General features: G+C 41.9%; 1 protein-coding gene across 2 annotated transcripts in view; it reads right to left on the bottom strand.

Moving 5' to 3' along the window:
* Positions 1 to 1,342: 1,342 nt before the first annotated feature.
* The window catches only part of ALKBH3 (alkB homolog 3, alpha-ketoglutarate dependent dioxygenase), a 35,832-nt gene continuing 12,304 nt past the window's right edge, over positions 1,343 to 24,870 (bottom strand). Inside the window, exons 8-10 of one of the 2 annotated variants that reach the window (XM_082844328.1) lie at positions 20,382 to 20,591; positions 3,543 to 3,641; positions 1,343 to 2,785 (exon numbers count right to left, since the gene is read on the bottom strand). In XM_082844328.1, coding sequence (XP_082700454.1) covers positions 2,708 to 2,785; positions 3,543 to 3,641; positions 20,382 to 20,591 — 387 coding nt within the window. In that variant the 3' untranslated portion in view covers positions 1,343 to 2,707. Of the gene's footprint in view, positions 2,786 to 3,542; positions 3,642 to 7,446; positions 8,259 to 20,381; positions 20,592 to 24,870 lie in introns of those variants that run through there. The other variant, XM_082844329.1, reaches the window with a different exon arrangement.

Here is a 24,870-nt window from a genome sequence, read left to right as displayed (position 1 = left end):
GGATATGGTCAGGAAACATGGTCTCAGTCACTTGCCAGGAAGGTTAGATGAGAATTTGTCTAATTTGTCATAAATTGGACTGTGTCCCCCCAAAATGAGCTTCCCCCACCCAGTAAACTGGACAGTTCTAGTCCAGTTGGCAGCAGAGTTTCTGACTAGGAGATGCTCATGTTGATTAAGGAGAGATGAGGTGCAGATACCTGCACTGGTTCACAGGAAAGCCAGGGGACAAACAGAGTGGCCTGGCAGTCAGCCTGGCCAGCAGGGCACTAGGGTGAGCTTGGGTTGCCCGCTCTGCATGAGCAAGCCCTGAGGCTCATGGGCCTGGGGGCGCCCACTATTCTGCCTAAATCCTGCATGGCAGAGGGAAAAGCACAGTCTAGGCATTAGCCGGTGCTGTATGTGCTGGTTCTGCCGTTCATAGGTCCTAGGAAATGACTTCGCCTCCTGGAGGCTCAGCTGCCTCATCCCTACAGTGGGAACAGCATCTTGTTTTGGCAGGGCTTCCGGGAGGATTAGGAATTATGTATGAAAAGCTCCTAGGACGGTTCTTAAATTGTTCTGGCAGGTTATTAAAGCTCAAAAAACGGGCATCTAAAAAGCTAGACCTGTTTTTCTTCATGCGACAGCCGTTATATTTGCTCCCGCTGCTTTACAAGTAATGTTGGCAAAAATAGCTTCGCCCTTAACTCCTAGTTAAGATCTACCACCAGTAAAACACAGCAACAGGTTGGTGCAGTCACTGAGCATGGGCCTCCTTTGCTGGGGTCTGGAATTCCTGTCCGGTCCTAACCCTGTACTTTTATTCTATGGCAAGTACCTACTTGACATTTCAGAAGGGACATTATCTTAGTGGTAGAAAGAATGGCAGTTCCGGCATTTGACAGCAAGAAACAAAACCTAAGACTGCTGCTCTCAGGTGAAGAAACCCAGGTGGTGGTCCAGGCTGTCTGCTGAAGAGTAGGAGTTAGTTTCCCTGACAGACATGGCAGTGATGAGGGAAGAGGTGAAATCGGAGCTGATGCGAGGGGAGAGCATGACCCCGGGTCAGGAGGGATGTGGTTAAGACCTGGAGTCATCTGCCAGCCCTGTCACTTGTGGGAACAGAAGAGGAATTTCCCCAGGTCATGCAGCCAGCTCATAGCCAAAGCTGGCTGCACCACCCTGGCCAGGTTGTGTTTGTTTGAATTGGAGGAAAGCTAGGGATTGAGTAGGTTTCATTTTATAGTTATGGTGATTTGTACCTCCCTCACAGGAAGGCTCAGTCAGTACGATGTTCAGATTTCATAAAGCATTTAACATTTCTTAGAGAAAGGAACAACACACAGGCAACAACATTTAAGAGACTCTGGTTCAAGAAGCTACAGAGCTTGTCAGAGAACAGCGCCTGGCCAGGCATGGCATTCATCTGCCTTCTGGGGAAGAGCCTGCCCAGCCTTTGGCATTTTATTTTGATCATGGAGATCATCAATCTTACAGCACAGAATGGAAACAAGATCAAAAGCAAGAAGGCTCGGTAAATTTTCCCCACAGGGAGCTAAGGGAAACTCCAACTCTCTCGCCCTACTTTCATCCATTTAAATCCGTTCTCTTTCTCTCCAGTTTTCCCTGCCTTGGTTCGGAATTGGCATGCGGCTCCTAAGTCAAGGGGTCAGGAAGACACGTGTTTTTATGATGCAACAAGGGGCAGTCGCTCTGTCTGCTTTGGGAACCCTGGTGACATCAGAGACTAAGGCTTTCATCTCGGGAACATGTGTAGAAGAAAACACTGAGTCAGAAGAAAGCCTTAGTCATAGGGCTACTGAAATCTAAAGTGAACAGGACTCTTAGGTAACTGAGTCTGTTCCCTGTAGGACTGCTCCCGCTCCTATCTGGCTAGGGTTTAAATGACTCAAGTCATTCTCCAGGGGGAAATAATCTATGTAGAACAGCTGCCACTAGCAGGGCATTTGCTGCTCTTCAGCCGAAATGTCTCATGACATCACTCAATTCTTCCTCCCTCTGAGGGGACAGTTTTCTCTTGTATTTCAAGTAGTCCAGGTGGCTACTTGGAGATGCACTGGAGAATACCACCTCTGCTCTTTATTCAGAGGCCTGTAACCTGTCTGAGCATATCCTGGGAAGATGGACAGGCAAGGAGACTCAGTTAAATAAAGTGCTCCCAGAATATGCAGCTTTGCATTACAATAGCACACAAGCCAAGATGTTCAGGAGTCAAGGCAGACTTCAACAAAGCTCTGTTTGGGTTTTAGCAGCTGTCTACCTACGCAAGGCTCCAGAGTCACTGACTCATGTTTGTATCTCCACTTTGCTGAAGGCACAAGGAACAAACATGTGTGGATTTACCCCGGAGGCAAAGTACATTCATATTTCTTCAAATGAAGCGGGAGAGGGCAGAAAAATAACTGCTTATGGACAAAATCATCTGTGAACACAGCCACAGCAGTTTTTAACTTGCCTAAAGAAAATATGTGATTTCAAAGCATGATTAGGGATTACTGTTCCCACAGTAAACATATTACAAACATGAACTGTAGGCTGTCGTTTAATAGGACTCCAAGCTGGGAAGCAAATCCCATCCACATCTTCCAAACAGCCACACCATGAGAGCAGCTGGACCAGTCTCCGGAAGTTTCTTCATGGTGGAAGGTTTGCTCAGTCTCAGCACAGCTTCCCTCTCCAAGACCTCACATCACCAGTGCGCCCCTCAAGGGTGAGGATAAACTGTCCGAAAGGTCAAGTTTATTCTTGGTTCTCTAGAATGGTACTCCTTGGGCACTCGATGCTAAATGGAAATATGAATAACTCTGACATACACACACTTACACTTTTATTCCAAAGCAATTTAAAACTTATTTATGAGGACATAGACATGTTTCAATTTTATCTCCCGTCAATAAGCAGCAATAGCTCTTTTAAGTCTTGTGGAGAAAGGTCTCCTTCTCTGAAACAAATCTCCACCACCACCCTCACTGTGATATGTCAGCACCCTCACAGGGAGACAGTTTCATTTTTTCTAAGTGTTGCTCTTCCTCTCAGCCTCCTGCCATTTTTCCAAAGCTCAAAAGAAAACACATAAATGGCTGAGATCACAGACAGGCATGAGATTCCCCTCTCATGCTAAGTGTTCTTAATTTGCACACCTTAAAAATGGCCTGGCCTAAGCTATGGAGCTGTGCAGCCCCATATGCTAGCCACTGGCTGCCTGAAGCTCTAAATTAAGTAAAAATTCAGTTCTTCAGCACACTAGCCATATCTCAAGAGATCAACAGTCATGTGTATAGTGGCTACCACATTGGGCTACACAGATACAGAGTATTTCCATCCTCACAGGAATTTCTAGTGGACACCGCTGCTGTAGAGGGCCATTTTGACTGTCAGTACAATCAAAACCCCTTGGAAATGATGTCAGTTTATTGCCTCTTGCTCATTATAAAAGCCACTTGCTTTTCACCAAGTCTAATACAGAAATTAATAACCGCAAGCCAGTCAGGAAACAGCCTCTACATGACAGCAAATCTACGTTACTTGCATATTCTCACCTGCCAGTCTGCTTGGGTGGCTCCTTCCATGAGTAACAAGGTTCCGTGAGCCAAGGGTAACTTCACTCTGTCCACATATGTGTAGTCCCCATTCTCTTCCTAGAAAACAGCATTCATTGCACTGATTGTTTTTGCTTGTGTGATCAAGATGCTGCAACAGAACATGACACTGGTCGAAGAGATGCCAGCCTCCACTCAGCCAGACTGGCTCTGTCACTTGGTGCTGACTGGCCTTAGGCAGGTTACTTCACTTCTCTGTTCCTGAATTTACTCACTTGTAAAATGAGGATGACGAGAGTACCTGCCACACAGGGCTGCTGTGAGCCTCAACTTACATATGTGAGAATTACTTGCAGACTGGTACGTATTAGGTACAGCATAACAGCTATTAGTATTAGTATTATCAGCATTCAAAATGCAGAAAAGCACATTCTGGCCTATGAAGGAATTCAAAGTCATGTATACAATAATTCTTTACATCTGCCTTATTCTGTGCCCTGTGTTTTGACATAGTGTTAGGAGAATAGGCTTTCAAACAAGACATGGTGTGATGAGTTTTGACCCCCTTCTCATAATTTATGCTAATTCACTAATTGGTACCTATGTTAAAACTAGTCACAACTCTTCCGATAGCTATTTTGGTATTTTGGAGATATATTCTTGTTTCTTTCCAGAACAGTCAACAACAAGATCTTCTCAAAGAAGGGAGCTCTGCTGTGACCAGAACAGTGTTGCTAAACTGAGACTGGCTGTGTAAGCCTTTGAGAATGGATTGCAACTCCAGAGCACCTAGGATACAAATGCCTGTATTTACACTGCCCCTTTCTTCCAGAGCTCAAAGTCAATTCACGTCCAACACCATAATGAAGCCTCCCAGGGTGGGCTGCAATATGGCCAACAGGTGGTGTCACTCCTCCTCCACCGCTGTCACAGGGGCACATTAAACAACTTCCTTGCTCAGAGCAACAAAGAGCACGTCAAGAACTGAGACAGGGACAGACCCAAGTTTCCTGACTTCTTCACCTCCATTCCGGGCAGATTCGTCCATTCATCTGCTTCACTTCCAACGCATGAGATTACATTTGGGTTACTACAGGATTAATTTCACTGCAATGCTGTGTTTATGTTTATTATCGTAGGGGTGCTTCTGAGAATGTAACTGTTTACAATGATTTCTCCCAGGAAAATCAAAATCAAAACAAAATGAACTTCCATAAACAGTCTAGGTTCCCGCCCCCAGCCCTTGGCAGTGACTTTGTCAAGCACTGTCATAACTTTATAAGCAGAAGATATACACAATGTTTGAAATAACTTTTGGTCTCAGTGACTGATTTTGTGTCTGCCACCTTTTGCCTTCCAGTAATAAGTAAGCACCAAAACATTTACCTCTGACCCCTCAGCCAACCAGTGGGAAGGTGACCCTGTCCTCAGGTAGCCCAGCTCCATCTCAGAAAAGCAAAAGGTTGCTCTCTGAAAAAAGTATTCCAGACAGAGGAGATGTATGTTCTACTGAAGAAAAGATATCAGAAGGGAGTGCATCGTTTATGAAATCAGAGGGTCCAAGGCTCCTTGATTTAGGCTGTAAAGTCAGTTACCAGATCAAGGTTCAACACAGCTAGAAACAGAACTGTTGCTGCCCTCTATATACTCCAGAAGTACAACGGGGCCTTAATCTATAAACCAAGCACAGACACTAAGACAGGAGAGTGCAGTGGACAGGAAAGACACTTAACACAACAGGAAGAGAATCCTGAGATGAAGATCTCTTAGAACATTAAAACATTATTGGGATAACTGTACCTCAACTACACTTCAATTAAAAAAAAGAAAAAAAATACACTACGGAGGAAAAGCATGTTCTAGGAAGAAGGAATTGTATATGCAACAGCCCAGAGGCCAAGAAACCAAGCCCCATCCTGTGTACACAGGTCTGTGAGACCAGGGAGCACGTGTAAGGAGTAATTTGGAGAAGTTAGAAAAGTTAAGAGCCAGCATTTTCTCACCCAGTGTTGCTCTGCCAAAGCCACTGTAATAAAATGCAAATTTGATCTCAGAATTGCTCTCCCTTGCTTAAAATACTTTAATGACATCCCAAAGGTTTCAGGATGAAGTTCAAATCCATTAGCTTGGCACCCAAGGCTCCTGATGACTTGCATGCTCCTTCTCTTTAGTTTCAGCTCCTACATCTCTCTCACGGGCACGCTGTGCTCCAAATGAATGGAACTACTTACAGTTTTCCAAACATGAAAAAAAAAACAAAACCATTATTGGGGAGGAGGGAGCGCTAAGGCCAGTGGAAGAGAAGAGGGGAGCACTGTAACTCTACCTGGAAACATGAAGCAGGAGTAGACCCAGCAAGTGAAAGAGAATTCCAAATGCAAGAGGGAAACATCAGCATGGACGGAAAGTGATGGTCAACAGAGCCACATTTCCCTCACTATTCCTAAGATCTGAGGTTTTCAAATGAGAGAAAGCCTCAGGTTGGTTTGAAACACATTACATCCAGTATAACCATTAGTTGTACCAAAGGGCAAAAGAGGGTGAGCCTTCACTTGGCAGGGGGCTACTCTCATCAGTCCCTGAAGGAGACAGTGATACCAGCACACTTACAGCGAGAGGTGATGTCACTACTTTGCTGCTTGTTATTCGTTCCTTCCAACACCCTTGGCTTAGGAAGTACATTCCCAATTCACAGAAGGAGACAGAAGGGAGGGCAGGGGATTCTATCAAGGCAACACAGAGCTCACGAATACTTCCTTCCCGAGACCAGAGCAGCGACAGACCAAAGAGCCACGCTTTAACTTAACCAAGATACACAGAGACTTTTTCCACTGAGGAAGCAGGTAAAAGGCCAGAGGAGCTCATGAGGCTCAGCATAAGGGCTCAGTTGATAAATGGATAAGCGACAGTGGAAGCACAGTTCAGACTGTTTAGAGGAATGCACTCACGGCCATTAAGCATGGTTAAGTTACCCAAACACTGCTCTGTAACCCTTTTGATTTACTCAGGTCTTTCTTCAAAACAAAACAAAACACACCCATTAAAAAGCCATGGCTTAGGATAAAATTTTCCATTCCTGATCCCAGATAAAAGAAACTTTTAGGGTCACAGTCAGTCTACAGGGTGGGTTTTGCTGTTGATATTCTTGGTTTTCCACACACTTGAAACCTCACAAGTAGATGGAAAAAGCAAAAAAAAATTTTTTTATATTAATGTTAACATTCTCACTCCCTCCTCAACCAGAGCCAATTCATCTGAATGCTTAATTATAATTTCCAGTGAATACTGGGGTTTTCCAAAGTTCCATAACTTTCACCAAGATCTCAGCCTATTCAGTTTCTTTTAGAAAAATGTTATTTAGGGACTTCCCTGGTGGTCCAGTGGTTAAGACTCTGCACTCCCAATGCAAGGGGCTAGGGTTCAATCCCTGGTCAGGCAACTAGATGCGACATGCCGCAACTAGGAGCCCACACGCCGCAAATAAAAATCCCGCATGCCACAACTAAGACCCGGCACAGCCAAATAAATAACTTTTTAAAAAATGCTATTTAGGAAAAAAAAAAAGCCTGGGTGTATATTGTTATATCATTACAAACCACCCAACAGATAAGAAATCTAAACATTTTTCTTTTCACTGGAAAGGAAACGTCACACTGTATGAGATCTATGTAGATTTTTCATGTAATTGCGCCTTTCTTGTCCTAAAAAAGGTGTCTTAGAAATTATAGCGTTGGCCAAAAAGTTCCTTTGGTTTTTAAGTAAAAATAAAAGACACTTTTCATTTTCACCAAGAACTTTATTGAACAACGTATTCAACCTTTTGTTCCACTACCTTCTGCCATTTTCCAGGCAACTTCATAATTCCATCTTCCCAAAACTTTTAATCTTTTTGGGCAAAGAACTGTTCCAGGTGCCTTTTACAGTCTTCCAGGGAATTGAAATTTTTTCCATTAAGAGAATTTTGTAAAGACCGAAATAAATGGAAATCTGAAGGTGCAATGTCTGATGAATACAGCAGATGAATCAGAACTTCCTAGCCAAGCTGTAACAGTTTTCGTCTGGTCATCAAAGAAACATGTGGTCTTGCACTATCTTGATGGAAGATTATGCGTTCTCTGTTGACTAATTCTGGACACTTTTCGTCAAGTGCTGCTTTCAGTTGGTCTAACTGGGAGCAGTATTTGTTGGAATTAATCACTTGGTTTTCTGGGGAGCTCATAATAGAGGACTCCCTTCCAATCCCACCATATACACAACATCACCTTTGGACCAGCCTTTGGTGTGGTTGGCAGGGGTTCATTTTGCTCGCCCCACGATCTCTTCTGTTCCACATTATTGTACAGTATCCACTTTTCACTGCCCATCACAATTTATTTTAAAAATGGAACATTTCCATATGTTTAAGTAGAGAATTGCACGCGGAAATACGGTCAGGGTTTTTTTTGCTTAACTTATGTGGAACCCAAACATCGAAGCGATGAACATAACCAAGCTGGTGCAAATGATTTTCAATGCTTGATTTGGATATTTTGAGTATGTCGGCTATCTCCCACATGGTATAATGTTGATTGTTCTCAATTAACATCTCGATTTGATCGCTATTAACTTCAACTGGTCTACCCAACTGTGGAGCATCGTCCAGCAAGAAATCTCCAGCATGAAACTTCGAAAACCACTTTTGACACGTTCGATCAGTCACAGCACCTTCTCCATACACTGCATGAATATTTTTTTGTGTTTCAGTTGTGTTTTTATCTTTCTTAAAATAATAAAGCATAATATGCTGAAAATGTTGCTTTCCCCCATCATTAATATTAAAATGGCTACACAAAAATTCACCAATTTTGATTTTTTTTTAATGCACACTGACATGACAGCTGTCACAATACAATCTAACAAAATTGTTTCAAATGAAGTTAAAGACAACTAAGCGCTACTAGAGCCATCTTATGGAAAAAAACGAACGAACCTTTTGACCAAGCCAATACAAACATCAGTGCTTGAAAATCATCATTGGCATAGTTTTTCTTCCTACTATAAAAGTAACATAAGTTCACTAGAGTAACTGACACACTTGTAATTACCTGTTCAATGTCTGCCTTCTTGATCTCTGATAATAAACTCCATGAGGGGAGGGCTATGCTGTCTTTCCCTTTTGAAATACACTCAATGCCTAACACACATATCAATAAATATGTCCTGAATGACTGAGGAAAAGCACCAAGAAAATATAGAAATCACCTTTAATCCCGTCATCCAGAATTCATACAACACATACACAGGGAATATTCTACACATACAATCGTGCACTCATTTTTAACATTGTATTGTGAGCATTTTCTACATCTTAGATGTACTGTATTTTAAAAATATGGCTGTATAATATTCCTTTGTATGAACACATCCTTCCTCCTTTAAACTCACAGATTATTTTTTGACCACCTACATATGTTAGGCACTACGCTAGTGCTAAGGACATAGCAGTTAGGTACACATGGTTGGAAACAGAGATTTTAATATACCGGTAACACTATAAAAAAAAAAAAAAAAAGAAAGGAAAGAAAAACCTACTGCAAGTAGATCTTGGACTAAACATCTCTGAATATATTTCTAGGATATATTCTTTAAAGTGGAATAACTGGATCTAAGGGTATGAACTTGAAGGCACTTTGATTTATACATCAAACTGCTTTAAGAAGGCTGTGGCAATTTATAATTCCAGCAAGAAAATGTGACAGCACCTGCCTTCTGAGCGCATCACCGGTACTGGAACATTATCAACGGGCAAAAAAAATTAGGGAAAAATGGCAATTCATTCTTCAAACCTAGAGTTCTTTAATTACTAACCAAGTCCACCGTTTTTTCACATGGCTATTTGCTGTTTGCATTGCTTCTACTGTAAACTCTGTTCGTGTCTTTTGTCCGTCGTTCTATGGGGTGTTAATGTTTTTCTTATTGATCTGTAACCATGTACAGTAAGATATTTTCCCTTTGTTATACTTTCTATAAATATTTTTCTCATTTGCTATTTGCGTTTTAACTGCATTTATGATATTTAACACAGAATAGCTCAAAAATTTTTACAGTCAACTCTACTGATCTTTCTTTGGCTCTCCTTCATGGTTTTTTCCCGTCTTCAAGAAACTTAAATATACAACTGCAATTCCTTTCAGTTAAAAAAAAAGTATACTTTTTAGATTTAACTCTTTAATCCACCGAGAGTTGGCTCCCCACTTTCCTGCCCCAAGTGTCTTTTCATAACAATTTCCAGGTACTTAAACCAAGGCATCCTGCTAGGCTTTCTGGACATGATCAACCATGGTGTACGCTGCTAAAGTACCAGGCATGTTAGGGACCATTTGCACCCAGTACTGCTAATTCTCACCACAAGCCTGTAAGGGACATGATACTCTCCTTTGTATTATAAGCAAAGGAACCTGGAGGCAAAAGGCTAAGGCAAAAGGCTGGCTAGAGGCATGTAGGCAAGTATTTGAACTTAGATCTGCCTGGCTCTAAAGCCTGTATTTTCTCCACCGTGCTGTGCTCTCCAAAGTTCTCTCTCTTTCTTCTGACATCCTGTAACTATTTCCTATCTGAATTATATGGCACCCCGACTACACTGTAAGGGTCACAAACATCAGCAAGCAGCATGAACAAGGGGCATGGGCCAGGCACAACCCAGTGGGGAGCGGGGACCAGGAGAAGTGGAGAGCACAGGGCCGCACACAGGTGGGAGCCGCTCTGCAGCTCCCTCACCGTTCCCCTGGAGTTGCCCGACCTTCTGGGTTTTCCAGGGAAACTGATAACGGGATTTTTATATGAAATCTGAGTTATAAATTTTGGCAACTAACTCAGTTTCTTTAAAAACCCTGGGAAGTATATAAACAAAACAAGTCTGAGGACCAGTTTCCGCTTAAGAGCTACCCAACTGAGCCGCTGGTGGACCCCTCACATGACTCCTTCTTTTATGCCCATGTCTTATCATCGTATGTAAGCTCCCAAGCAAGGCCACACGTTATCTGCCAGGCTTCTTTGATGCCCCTTTGCCATTCCACATGGTAGTGCCTGAAACAAAGCTCAGGACAGACATGCTGCTTCAAGTATCATATTCTTAATCTCAGTGATCCCAACGCAATCAGAAAAGGCCATGGACGCAAAATATGCTTCCAAATTAATGATCTTAGTCAACAGTGAGACATTTGGTTTTCCAAGTCATCTCTGATCTCCTAGGTGAGCTACTTACTAGAAATTTTTCCATCTTCTTACTAAGAAGATGCTTATAAAAACAAAACACGAGCAGAAAGGTCAAACAAAACAAAGTAGAAGCCCTCTACCTGTTTCTCATTTCCCAAACTCACAAGAAGCACCCGACATACACTAACTATTATTAGTTTCTTCATTGGAGGCATCAGGAAAGGCTTCGAGGCTACAGTGGTCCCTTGAAGCCTGGAGAAGACTTAAGTTAATGAGAAGGTGGAGAGCATGCCTAAGGAGCAAAGAGATAGTTCAGCAGAATAGTGCAATCACACAGGGAACAGTGAGACACCAAAGTCGGTGGGGCATAGATTATGTAAAGATTTGACAGTCTGGCTGAGGAGTTTACATTTACGATTTGTTCCAGTAGGAGCAAATAAAGACTTTTGAGTTGGAAAACAAAGTGATGAAAGCAGTGAGCTCAATCCTGGCTCTCTGTGCCTCTTTCTCTCTTCTTTTGCCCTGAATTGATAATGGTGCAATTCCATAGCTTTACATATTATCTAGATTATTAGTTTCAATTCAGTTCAACAAATAGTTGTCTGTGCAATGTGGAGCAAGCGACAGAACACGGTGCCTCAGCCACCTCACCTGTACCATGGGGATAACAGCACTATCAACCTGACAAGATTACTGGAGGCTGCATGTAAAGCACTTAGAACAAAGCCAGGCACAGAGTCAGTACTATACACTTGTTATTGCTCACCATCCCTTTACTGTTGTTATTGCTGTTGTTATCCTGACAATTCCCAAATGATACCTCTAGCACAGACCTGTCATGTGAAGCCCAGACTTCATAGACAATGTCCTACTTTACATTTGGAAGTCTCAAGTATCTCGAACATACCATGTAGAAGAAGGAACTCTTGATTCCCTCTACAGACCCTCCCTAAATAAGAGCAAAATAAAAAGCAAAACCCCCTGCTCCTTCTCCCTCTGAGTAAACAGCACCTCCATCCACCAACTGCTCAAGCCAGAAACCTGGTTCACCCTCCAGAACATACCTCAAATTCATTCACTTTGTTCTTCCCCACTGCCACCACCTGAGTCCAAATCAGCAGTCTCCCACTAAAAATACGGAAACGGGGCTTCCCAAATAAGATCTGCTAAAGGCGCAGTGGTTGAGGGTCCGCCTGCCGATGCAGGGGACGCGGGTTCGTGCCCCGGTCCGGGAGGATCCCGCGTGCCGTGGAGCGGCTGGGCCCGTGAGCCGTGGCCGCTGGGCCTGTGCGTCCGGGGCCTGTGCTCTGCGGCGGGAGGGGCTGCAGCAGTGAGAGGCCCACGTACCGCAAAAACACAAAAAACAAAATAAAAATATAAAAATACAGAAACAACCTTTTTATTTTATTTTATTTTTAAATAAAATACACACACACACACACACACACACACACACACACTGCTAAAGGCTGGGACGTAATGATAAACAAGACAGAAGTCAACCTTGCCTATACAGCATTTACAATCTACTGCTAGCTCATACTTTCCTAAAAAGTAATGTAGACAAAGATAACAGAATCGAAGACAACCTTGAATATCCATATTTAAGGGGTGTAAAGGGAAAAAAACCTCAAAGGAGGCAGAGAAGTAGCAATGAGAAAAGTGTGAGAATAGCTAAGATAATACAATATTTCAGAAGCCAATTAAGAGAAAGAAAAGGCAGCTAACAGATGGCTAAGTTTCAGTCAGAGAGGTGCTGGACACTGGTGACCAACGTTACAAAGAAGAGGAGAATGATGATTGAGAAAAGGCCAGAGTATGCGCTCTTTAGGACAGTGGTAGAGTATATTAGCACTGTGGTGGGATGGAGCTAGAGAGCAGGTGTTCCAAAAGTAAGTTAAGTTGTAGGAAAGGGAAACTGCAGATAGAGACAACTTATCCCAGGATCCGTGCTTCAAAATCAAGAAAAAACCAAGATGTTAGAGTGCCTGCAGAATCAAGCAAAGGGTTTTCCCAAGATGGTAAGAGATAGAATAGGAATTTCCCTAGCTCTCCAGCCCAAGAATCAGATACATGGTAGAGCTGCTTGACAAGGATGGTCAAGGCTTTTTTGCAGACTGAAATGATATTTGAAAACTAAATGCCAGCATGTGCTACAGCTACTTAGCCTGCTGGAGCCAAGTGTCCCTTTACTTACCCTACCTCCCAACTTATGGCCATGCCAAAATGTTCCCCTCTCCTCTTTTTTAATCATTTCTTTCCAGCTTGTTTTCCCAATCAAATTGTGGCGTTGCTCTGCCCTTGAGAACCTGGCTGGCTTTTAGACAGCTTCATCAATCATCAAAGCTTGCAGCTATATTTGGACAGAAAAGTTGTTCCTACAGTACTGATGTAAGAACACAGCTGGACTTTTTGTTCATAGTGGTAATGTATCTTTTAAATCTGACATAAACAAAACATATTAGTTACGGAAATTATGGAGACAGAATAAAGCTAGGACCTCACAAAGTCATCTCTACAGTCAGTCTGCTGACTCAAACCACGCTTGCAAAGATGGCATCCTCGATATCAATCTGGAAAACATTACTTTAGAAAAAGAAGCAGCTGTTTCTGAAATAAGATCTGCTAAAGGAAGAGGCTAACTGGAAAAGCATAGATTTGAAATGACTGAGGTTATCTGTTCAAAACAGCTTTGAACTCGCTTGCCACACACAAATCTTTGGGTTTTTATCAAACTCTTTTCCTGACTTTTGACATGGATTTGGCATGGAAGGTTCTAGCGAGGTGAGTGAGAATACTAAGTACGAGGGACTGGCACGTGCAATCAATCATCCTATACCGGGCGAACCCAGTGATTGTAAAAGGCAAATGCAGTTTACAGTGAAACACCTGCTGACAGTGTTTGTTCAGATTTGTTGTTGATATAGTATTAGTGGTGGGGTGTGGGTCAGAAGTTACTGAATTTAAGCAAAAACAAGCTTGGCTTTACACTGACTGTTACGGTCATTCTAGCCACACTGAATGTGCCTTAATGTAATGAAGATGCCATTCTTGGTGATATAATGTTTCCAAGCAATGCAACTTAAAGGAACTGCTATTTTGAAAGAGCTTCCACTCAACACTGTAGCACCAGGAATAAACACTCTCCTTCCTCAAAGAGCGTACAGAACAAATTCCACGAAGCCTGACATTCAGCTGACCCCAGTCACCAGCAAAAGTGCAGGGTTCTCCAGTCATCCATTAAATCAGAACATTCATTCCCAAACCATTCCGGGACATAACCTGATCAGACATAATCTCCCACACCCACCCCTGCGCCCTTCCACTGTGTCCGCTGGAATTCTCATTCAATGATGAGCAAACACCCCCCTAGATCCGCAACCTCATGTGCTCTGAAGGTTCCCTCTACTTCCTTGTCCTAATCAAGAACTAGGTCTCTCCAGAAGATTTCAAATTCCCTGAAACTCTCTCTCCTGTGGAAGCTGATCACGTCTCTCATATCTACAGAGTCAGGGGATACTCCTTATTAACACTTTCAGACCATTATTCCCATGCCTCTCTTAAAAATACCTGCTCCTCTGAGCTCCTGTCGTTAAAGCTGTCCACCTCCCTTCTTCTCTGCCTTGGTCCCAGGAAGTATAACAACCTCCTAATTGGTCTCCTGGCTTCCACTCTTGCTCCTATCTAGCCCGAGCTCCACGCAGTAGCAACTGACCTTGTAAAATTTCAATCGGAACATGTCACTCTTCTGCTTAAAACATTTCAATAGCTTCTTGATGTACTTAAAATAAAATCCGCTCCTTCCTGAGGCTCAGGAGTCTCAGCGTGGTCTGGCCCTGCCCCACTCCTCCTATCTCATCACTTGCTACTCTGCTCGCCTGCTCACTCTGCTCCACTGTGGGGCCTTCTCCTCCTTCCTCAAACTCACTAAGCTCTTTTCTGCCTCAGCTAAGCAGTCATCCACCATGAAAATGTGGCTTATGAAAGATGGAAAAATTACCAGAAGGCTTAGGAACAGTTTTTTAGAGTATGGCAAAGTGGAGGGAAAAAAACTCTACCATTGAGACAACGTTTAAAAAAAAGTTTGCAAGCAGAACCCATACCTAATTGGGGCACACAGAAACCTGACGAATCACTTTGGAAAAGGTTGTTCTCCCAAGACGAAAAGTACTATCAGTGGCAATACGAAACTGGGAGGCTCTCTGCAAAAATTAATTATTCCCAGTGGCAGTCAGGACATGGATTCTAGCCTGAGACAAGGCCCCAAGGAAGCAAATGATGATTCCAACTCCCAAAAGGTCTTGTGTCGGTAGAGAATTCAGGTCCTACCAGGACTATTTATCTTTATCTGCTTAAACATGCACAAATTAATTTCCCACTCACTCACTTATGCTCTCCAAACCACTGCATGACCCTACAGATAGGAGCTCAAAAACTCAGCCACCATTCCTGACCCACAGGGCACTTTACCCTCTCAGAGTCTCCTTTGTACTCCCTCAGTGAATGCCATTCACAGTCCAAGGCAAACTTGGAGGTTGGCTTTTTCTTTTTCGATTTCCACATATGAAAAGTCACCGTAGCATCCACCATTTATAACAGCTTAAAAATTCACTGATTACTGCAACGACTTTCATAGTGCCTTTCACGGGAAAACTTCTCTGTTACTCTCATAAAGTAGCTACCAATTATCATCCCCATTTACAAAAAAGGAGTAAGTATAAATGAGGCGGATAAGTGCTTTTTACAAACGTCAGTAAATAGGAAACAAAACCTGATTTTCTAAATTTCATTAAGGAATGTATTAAAAAGATGATGGTTATCAACAATTTCTTTCAAGTAGGTCTTGTAATTTCTCAGAACAGATGCTGTAATCAGAAGATGGACTAATGAGAAGTGTGGATGCCCGGAAGAGCCGCAGCGGGGGTTCTGGCTGAGCACCACTCCATGAAATACTACACAGTCCAGTTCATCCAATTTTCAAATGTAAGCTAGTCAGTTTATATTATTTTGGATTCCAATATCCTCACTTCTTCCACAGTCCTGGAAAAATATTGGTATTTATGATCAAACTGACCTTTTCATACTCCACTCTTCCCAGTAGTGTGTAAAAAACCAATTAGCAAGGGAGGTACTAGGAACCCAAACGCACTGGGAACTCTCAGAACCCCTACCGTTACAAGTAGTTTTACAACCATCTCTTTTGGTGATATGAACAGAGTTCACATCCTTCAGAAAGTGCTAGAGAGAGGAACGGTTAGAGAATCGTCCAACTGGCCTCAACTCAATCACCTCGAGATGGATAGAAGCCCCTCACGTTTTCAGGATTCAGCTGAAGGACAGAGCTTACGAACGGGTAATTTTCTAGAAAACAAGGCTTTTGGCATCCAAACCTTCAGTGCATCACAAACTTCCTATTATCTAATACCCACACCCCCCAACTCAGCCATCACTGTTTCTATGGTAACCGACAGAGAAATAGCAGCCTGCCAAATGGCTTTTGTAGTTCCTTTTCCAGCTTGTTTTTCAGTATAGAATTAAAACTATACTGGGAAAAGGACCAGACTACTCTTTACAACAGGGACACGATGCAGTTTGAAAAGTACAACTGGGTTTGGGACACGAGCGTAGAAAAGCTTTAACGAGCCCAGCTTGGGAGAATAAAAAAAAGTTCTTGGGGCTTCCCTGGTGGCACAGTGGTTAAGAACTCACCTGCCAATGCAGGGGACATGGGTTCGAGCCCTGGTCCAGGAAGAACCCACATGCCACAGAGCAACTAAGCCCGTGCGCCACAACTACTGAGCCTGCGCTCTAGAGCCCGTGAGCCACAACTACTGAGGCCCGCATGCCTACAGCCTGTGCTCCGCAACAAGAGAAGCCACCACAGTGAGAAGCCCGCGCACCGCAACGAGGAGTATCCCCCGCTCGCTGCAACTAGAGGAAGCCTCTGCGCAGCAACGAAGACCCAATGCAGCCAATAAATAAATAAATTTACAAAAAAAAAAAAGGTTCTTAGTTTCTAAAAAATGTCTACTGAGGTATATTTGGAAAGCTTTATTTTTGTCTTAAGACAGTGTATCCTGACATTGGCCTGAAGATGGATATGATGCTATTCATTCAGGTTGAACTGAATTAACAAAAGAAGGGATGGGGTGAATGCAAGAGCAAGTCTACTATGCCCCCAAGTACCTTATTATCATTAAAGGAAGTGGTAATTGACTCTAAAATCAAAATGAATGAGCAGGAGTTGACAAACTTGGACCAGAGGACAGTGAAACGAGGATCAGCATCTTGGCGATGTGAATCACCAAGTGAATGTTAATCCTAGGGGTGACGCATGCATGAAGCTGCCTGAGCCATCTGCATGAACCAGAGGGGCACTGATGCTTAGGAAACAAAGATCTCCTTACCATCTCAGCACAGCGAGAAATTGTTAGGAATGCAGTGTGTGGAACTGGGGCAGATTTCAGAAGATCAGCAGCTATAGAGAACTACTACTTAAGGTGCCAGACCGCAAAACAAACAGCTGCTGCAGGGGTGGAGGAGTTTGAATGTTAAAAAAAAAAGGCTAATTCTGTTTGAAAGTGGCCCCAAACAGATGCTTTTCTGTCTCAAAACTGCATACTTGAATGAGGTACAGGCAATCTCACGATTCCTCTATGTCAGCTTTAGGTGAGAAACTTTGACTCAAGTCAAGCAGGTATTACCTTCTTCTCCTCTGATAGTTTAAAACGAACTGGATTTTGAAAGAGATGCCCTCCCACAACCTCTAGCACACTCCAAATGTCTTGATGACAGACATGAAAATTACAATCTATAGTAGCATAGCGAGACAGGTTCCTAGGAGCTACAGAAAGTCAAGACTCCTACAAATTCCACACAGAAGACTAATTTATACTTTCTATTTTATGCTTTTACTTTGAGTTGTACAATATGAATCATGAGCCATGTTCTCAAAGCTATCACCACAGTTGAGAAAGAAAAGTAGACTGATTTGCAATAAACTTTTCCTTTCAATCCTTCAGAAAAGGGATCATTATCCTGTGATAAAGATGATGTACTCTAAGATACATTTCCAAGGATGTCAACTCAAAGAAAGGCTTCTGCACTTTAAGTTTAGCTAGATTTGTGGAGCCCATGATTTTTAAAATCTGTTAAAGAAACTTGAAGAAATCCTTCCAAAAGTTCAAACCTGGGTTTTGATTATCCAAGAATGGACTTTATGGGTTCTGGAGGAAAAAAGTAATTTTTAAACTGTATTCATTAATGCATGATTATAATTTCCCCATCTTAAACAAAAGCCAGATTTGAAGGAATACACAACTGCATCAAATTCAATCATAGTTAAGACTATGCTGGAAGCCAAAACTTATTAGAGTCAGTAACCTGACATACTGACACATTTATATTTCTTCCCAAATCTGTTTCCTCAGTCAACTTTGTTTCAGACAAATTTTCTTACTTATCAGATCTGTATTTTCATCAAATCAGCTACCATAGTTATAGTGCAGATTCCCCTGCTACTAGTGGACAATTAAAGGGACTTAACCACATTTTCAGTGTTTCATGGCCTGTGCTTTCACTCATGTTCACCAAAATAGACTCTAAGAAGCCTTGAGAAGACAATGTTTCATTAAGTATGGTCACAGAGATTTTGTTCCACATGGTTGCCTTCAGAAACAATGCTAAGTGGTAGTTACATTTTCCATCCACACACGAACCTATAACATAACTGAATTATATTACCAAGAAATAGCTCTTGATCACCATGAATACGTTTTTATATGAGAAAATGAAGACCTTCAGCTGCCTAGAGGGGAAAAAGAATAGTGGTATTCTGGGCACCGGAACACTGTTAACGCTTAATAGTTGGAAACTGCTGGTACAGCAAAATTAATTATCCAGAAAGCATGCTTTGGGAATTTTTAAGCTTAAAATCTATAAACAGGCCAAAAATGTTTTTAAAAAGGGATGATGGTGGTGGTGGTGAATGTACGTGTACAGAGAAGCAGTAACTGAATACTTAAATACTTGGCAACAAAGAAAATAACAGCAAAGACTTGGAGACTCGGATTACACCAAAGATTATATTGGACACACTACAGCTTGTTTTCCAATCAGAAAGCTGGACGGATAACTCCGGGAGGGGGGCAGAGCACTAGCACGGGACAGATCAGGAGCTCCAGGAGGGGAAAGATGACTTCACCTTACTTATCCATTGCTATAGCCCCAGCTCCCAGGACCATGCCTGGCAAAAAGTTTGCGTTCTGTATGCCTGGCTTGAGAAGAGGGTCTGAACTTTAAAATGAGACACGTGGTGTTTCTCCACTATTCATACAACAGGAGACTTACTAAGGGCAGGATGAATTCTTCACATGTGTGAACCTGGGATTTAACTGAGTGGAAGCCTACATACGAAAGCATAACCATACCTTGCTTCTCAGGTGGTACTCCCTGGTACATGAGAAGGCTGCCTGCCAGTGAAACCGTGAAGGTATTCAAAGTGCTCAGGGAGCAAGTTCCCTCAGTAAGTCACTGGCAACTGACAATCCCTCACTAACACAGACTAAAGTTTCTGTGCAAACAAAAGCAAAGAAAACCCAGTCAACAGAAAATATACCAATGAAGGGTGCTTAATGGCATAAATGCAAAACAACACAATATGCTTCAAAATTCCATGCTTGGAAACCCAAATACGTGTCAGAAAAACAGCCCAAAGAAGTATATCTGATGCAGAACAGACACAAGCACTGACTGCCTGATAATTATGTGGTCTGGATTAGGTCATACTCAAAACACAGCCTTGTAGGCCTTCCACACTGACTGGGTCTGGTTTAATGTTATAAACAAAATGACTGGGAACCTTGGTTAGAAAAAAACCACAAATCCTGGAAATAAGATAATTTGGTAGAGATTTGCTCTTTTCTTAGAGTTTCTACTATCCTTCTATCTACCTTAGTCCTAAAGTTCTATACTTTTTGATTTAAAAACACTAACAGCCCTCGTATCCCTCAAATGTCTTGTAATATAGGTAAGAGCTGGGCTGGACAACTAAAGTTATTCTACAGTTTAGCCACTGCTTGTCTGATAATCCGGCTTGAATTTCCTCTCTGAAAGAGTTACAGAGCCATCTGGATTTCAGGAACAGGCTAAGAAGGCAATGAGGATGCATGTGATGCTCTCTCACAAAAGAGAGGCAACACTGCCATGAAGAACACTTACTTAAAATTTCAGGGGTATCTTCCTTGAGACTCCCTTCCTTTGCCTCCTTGCCCCCACTAACTTGAACCTTGCCTTTATAAGCCCTCCTTCCTAGCATTTATCATAATTCCAATTACTTGAGTAATTAGTAGTATCTGTATACCCCCGTTTCCATGTGGACAGGGACCATGTCTGTCCTTTCCACCAATGCAAATAAGCCTCTAGCATGTGGCACGCGGCAGGCAGTTTCTGTTGCATAAGTAAATGAACGAATGGCTTCTCTGGAAGTCAAAAGTTAACCATGGGGTAAGCAATCAGTTGAAAATGTTTCATCAACAAAACACATATTCCAATCCCCTAAATCCGAAAATAGGAGCCTTTTAGAGCTCAGTTTTTTTCACAGAATATTAGATGGCAGGAGGAACATAAAATAAATAGACTACTCACTGGTGGGGGCTTCTTTCTCATCTCAAACATGCGTGTGGCACCAAAACTGAGTGAAGCAATGATGGGGCACCTCCCCAACGAAGGTTCGTCATCACTATGCCAGTCCACGCTGTCCTTCTCATTTCGGTAAAGATTGCAAAGCAAGGAGTTGAAGGTGTGGCCAGTGTTCTCTTCAATTTGGTTCTTCAGCATGAGCAGCACCGGATGCCACTACAATCAACAGGCCAAGAAAAGGGGCAGAGACAGTTCACTAAGACACGAGGTGGCAGCCACGTGGAAAAACAGGAAGGGCAAAATCAGTCATGTTATAAACAGGGGCATGAAATAAGCAAACCAGCAGAAACGTAATAAACATAAGGCTAGAAGAGTAGTTTAATTCTCTCCTGTTATTTCTATTTTGAAGCAAACTGACCTCTACACTTTTATTAAGGTACTAAATTTGGTATAGAATGTCATGAAGACCAGGCCTATCCACCCATCTCATCCTTTCCATGTTAAATATATGACGCTCGCAGAGAAGCAACTGTCAATACACTCAGGGCAGTCACCTCAGTAAGTCACTGAGGTATCGTGTGGAGCAGTAAGCCTGGTTTGTCACCACAGCTGACGGGCCACCAAGAGTTAGCAGATGCAGACTGAGGCCTGAGGAGTGAAACAACTCTCCTGCTGGGTGGCCCTCTGTTCCATTCCTATTTTATCAGGAATGGCAGAACTGCTCTTTAAAAAAGGTATTTAATATTTCCAGAGTGGCAAACTTCCTAAAAACAGAACCTAGAGGGGAAAATCATTCTACAGAATGGAATCATAACATGGCTGTGCTCTACAGAAGATTTAAACAGAGACCACAGCCCTGCCTGCTGAGCACCGAGTTCACCCCTGTTTGTATGCGGAGCTCAGCATCTTGCCACACATACTTTAGGAAGCTATGACCTCTAAGCTTGGGTTGTAGTTGGGGGCTACAATGAGCACAGCTCTGGTTGTGGTTCTTGTTAGAACTCTATGTCCTGCCTCCAGGAAACCTCAAGTGCTTTACAGAGCTTCCTGGAGAACAGGAGTTCTCACACCACTAGCAAAGATTATTGAGGTGGGAATTCCCTGGAGGTCCAGTGGTTAGGACTCCGTGCTTTCACTGCTGAGGGCCCAGGTTCAATCCCGCAAGCCATGAGGCACGGCCAAAAAAATAATAATTACTGACGGCCCCAAAGAACTTCTGTATGTATGGGTTACAGCTACAACAGTTACCATATTAAAAATTAAGACTAAAAAAGATTTTAATTTTTGGTTAATTCATTTAAAAAATAACCTCATTACATGTTAACGTATTATTTTATGAAAATTAACTATTTTCCAATACAAAAAACTGGTGAGAAGAGTGGCACTGTTTTGCAAATCTCTTTAATGTCTGACTTAATAGTTGATTCTAGTATCTGCTTCTGCATTTAATCTGTTACAATATGTTGTTTCTGTTGAAGCATACGAAGAAAACTGCCTTCACACAGGTATGTAGTTAGAAAAAGGAAGAATCTTTTATAGCCTTTTCAAATAATTGTAAATATTCTTTGACATTACACCAAAACTCAACTGAACTGATTTCTTAAAGGTTAGATGCAATGGGGAATCTGAAACTATATCAACAAACGTTTCATATTGTTACATCTAAATCCACTGGTCTAGAGTGCACTTTGAATGGATGTTTTAATCTTGCATGATTCTGTAACATCAAGCATTGGTCATTTGGAAAATATTGGCTGAGTTATGCAGACCCTTTTAATACTGACATATTTCGTTATACAATAACAAAAAACATCTCCAATATCAAAAAATCAAAAAACCAGATCTCTTCAGAAAAAGCTAAGTAAAGGGAAGAGGTCAGGCTCAAGTTCCAGAATTCCTAATATTTCCTTGAAACTTCAAGTTTTATCATTAGTGACAAATCTTGTCCATTATTTTCCTGGAAGTGACACTTCATTCATTTTTGAGAAAATGTCTGCTGAATACTCAAGTCTGAATAACTAGTTTGTGTGCCAGCTGCTCTTCCAAGTAAAATGGTCCATGACAAAAGTAGCTCATTCAGCTTACAGCTTAAACAATCACACAAGTGTTTTTCCTCGACAACCATCATACTTGGTTTGTAGGAATGCCTTATGCATAATTTCCATTTCATCAAACAATTAAAAAAGATCAAGACTTAATAAAACTAATAGTGCTTACTCCTTCATCAAGGGACATCCTTAAAGGAAATCAGCAATTTTTCTTGTTTTTGTTTTTACTAGAAGTGCAGGTAGTAAAGAAAACAATGATTACTAGTACAGTTTGGTAGCAGTGTCTTGATTCATGCTAAGGCACCGGCAATTTTATTCACCATTACTTTTGTATCACTAGTGCAAATTCAACACAGTGAAAAATGTCACCTAGTCTTAGCATTACCATAAAAATATCTCTGACCTTGTGGATTCCCAGAAAGAATTTCGGGGACTTCCTCCAGGGATCTACAGACTCTACTTTAAGAACTACCACTTTAAAGAAGCCCTTCAAGGACTTCCCTGGTGGCACAGTGGTTAAGAATCCGCCTGCCAATGCAGGGGACATGGGTTCCATCCTTGGTCCGGGAGGATTCCACATGCTGTGGAGCAACTAAGCCCATGTGCCACAACTACCAAGCCTGCGCTCTAGAGCCTGTGAGCCACAACTACTGAGCCTGCACTCTAGAGCCCGTGAGCCACAACTACTGAGCCTGCGTTCTACAGCCCGTGAGCCACAACTACTGAGCCTGCGCTCTAGAGCCCGTGAGCCACAACTACTGAGCCTGTGCTCTAGAGCCCGTGTGCCACAACTACTGAAGCCCGCATGCCTAGAGCCCATGCTCCACAACAAGAGAAGCCACTGCAACGAGAAGCCCACGCACCGCAACGAAGAGCAGCCCCTGCTCGCCGCAACTAGAGAAAGCCTGAACGCAGCAACGAAGACCCAACGCAGCCAAAAATATAAATAAATAAATTTTAAAAATAAATTAAAAAAATGAAAATAAGGAACCCCTTCAAAGTCCACGTTCTATGTTTGAAAGCAAAGAAATGGATGTTCAGCAAAGGAAAGCATAATGTCCTTATAAGGTATATCCCGTGACTATTGTCAGGTAACACTTCCAGGGAGCATATGTGGAAATCACTCAGCTTCCCTGTCACATGGAAATCATGGTAAAAGCTGGCATTCCAGGTGGGAGGGAGGGAGACACAAGAGGGAAGAGATATGGGAACACGTGTATATGTATAACTGATTCACTTTGTTATAAAGCAGAAACTAACACACCATTGTAAAGCAATTATACTCCAATAAAGATGTAAAAAAAAAAAAGCTGGTATTCCTTGTTATGGATATTAGCATTATATTCTAAGCAGAGGATTTTATTTATTTATTTTATTGAAGTAACACTGGTTTATAACATTATATAAGTTTAATGTGTACAACATTATATGAGTTGGCCAAAAAGTTCGTCCGGGTTCTTCCAAAATTTCTGTTTCTATATACCATACTGCGTGCTCAACACCAAAAATTTAGTTTCCATCCATCTCCATACAGCTGATCTCCTTCATCCATTTTGCCCTCCATTCTGCCCCTTCCCCTCTGGTAACCACCACTCTGTTCTTTGTATCTACGTTTGGTTTGTTCATTTATTTTATTAGTTTTTTATATTCCACATATGAATGAAATCATACGGTATTTGTCCTTCTCCACCTGACTTATTTAACATAATACCCACAAGGTCCATCCATGGTCTCACAAATGGTAAGAGTTCATCGTTTTTTAAATGGCTGAGTAGTACATATATACCATATCTTCTTTATTCATTCATCTGTTGATGGGCACTTAGGTTGTTTCCATATCTTGGCTATTGTGAATAATGCTGTGATGAACACAGGGGTGTACATATTAGTGTTTTCATATTCTTTGTATACATAACCAGAAGTAGGATAGCTGGATCATATGGTAGCTCTACTGTTAATTTTTTGAGGAGTCTTCATACTGTTTTCCATAGTGGCTGCACAATTCCCATCAACAGTGTAAGAGGGTTCCCTTTTCTCCATAGCCTTACCAGCACTTGTTATTTCTTGCCTTTTTGATAACAGCCATTCTAGCAGGTATGAGGTGATATCTCATTGTGGTTTTGATTTGCATTCCCCTAATAATTAGTGATGCTGAGCATCTTTTCATGTTGTCCATTTGTATGTCTTCTTTGGAAAAATGTCTCTTCAGCTCCTCTGAGAAGAGGATTTTAAAAAATAAACAGCAATAATAACAGACAAAACTTAGAACAAGAAAACAAATGTTATTAAACTAACACAGGTTAGTTCAAGAGAATAAGTTTCAAAGTAAAATTCCATAATAATGTTAGCAAGCTGTATTTCCTATTTATTTTATGACTTAAGCTTATCTTCATGGCGATAAAGATCAGATGCTAGAATTATACACTTAACAAGAAACACAAGAATGT

This window comes from Leucopleurus acutus (assembly GCF_964270905.1).
Source record: "Leucopleurus acutus genome assembly, chromosome: 8".
NCBI lineage: Eukaryota > Metazoa > Chordata > Mammalia > Artiodactyla > Delphinidae > Leucopleurus > Leucopleurus acutus.
Note: the sequence above shows the minus strand (reverse complement) of the source record. Positions and strands in the feature narration are given on the sequence as shown.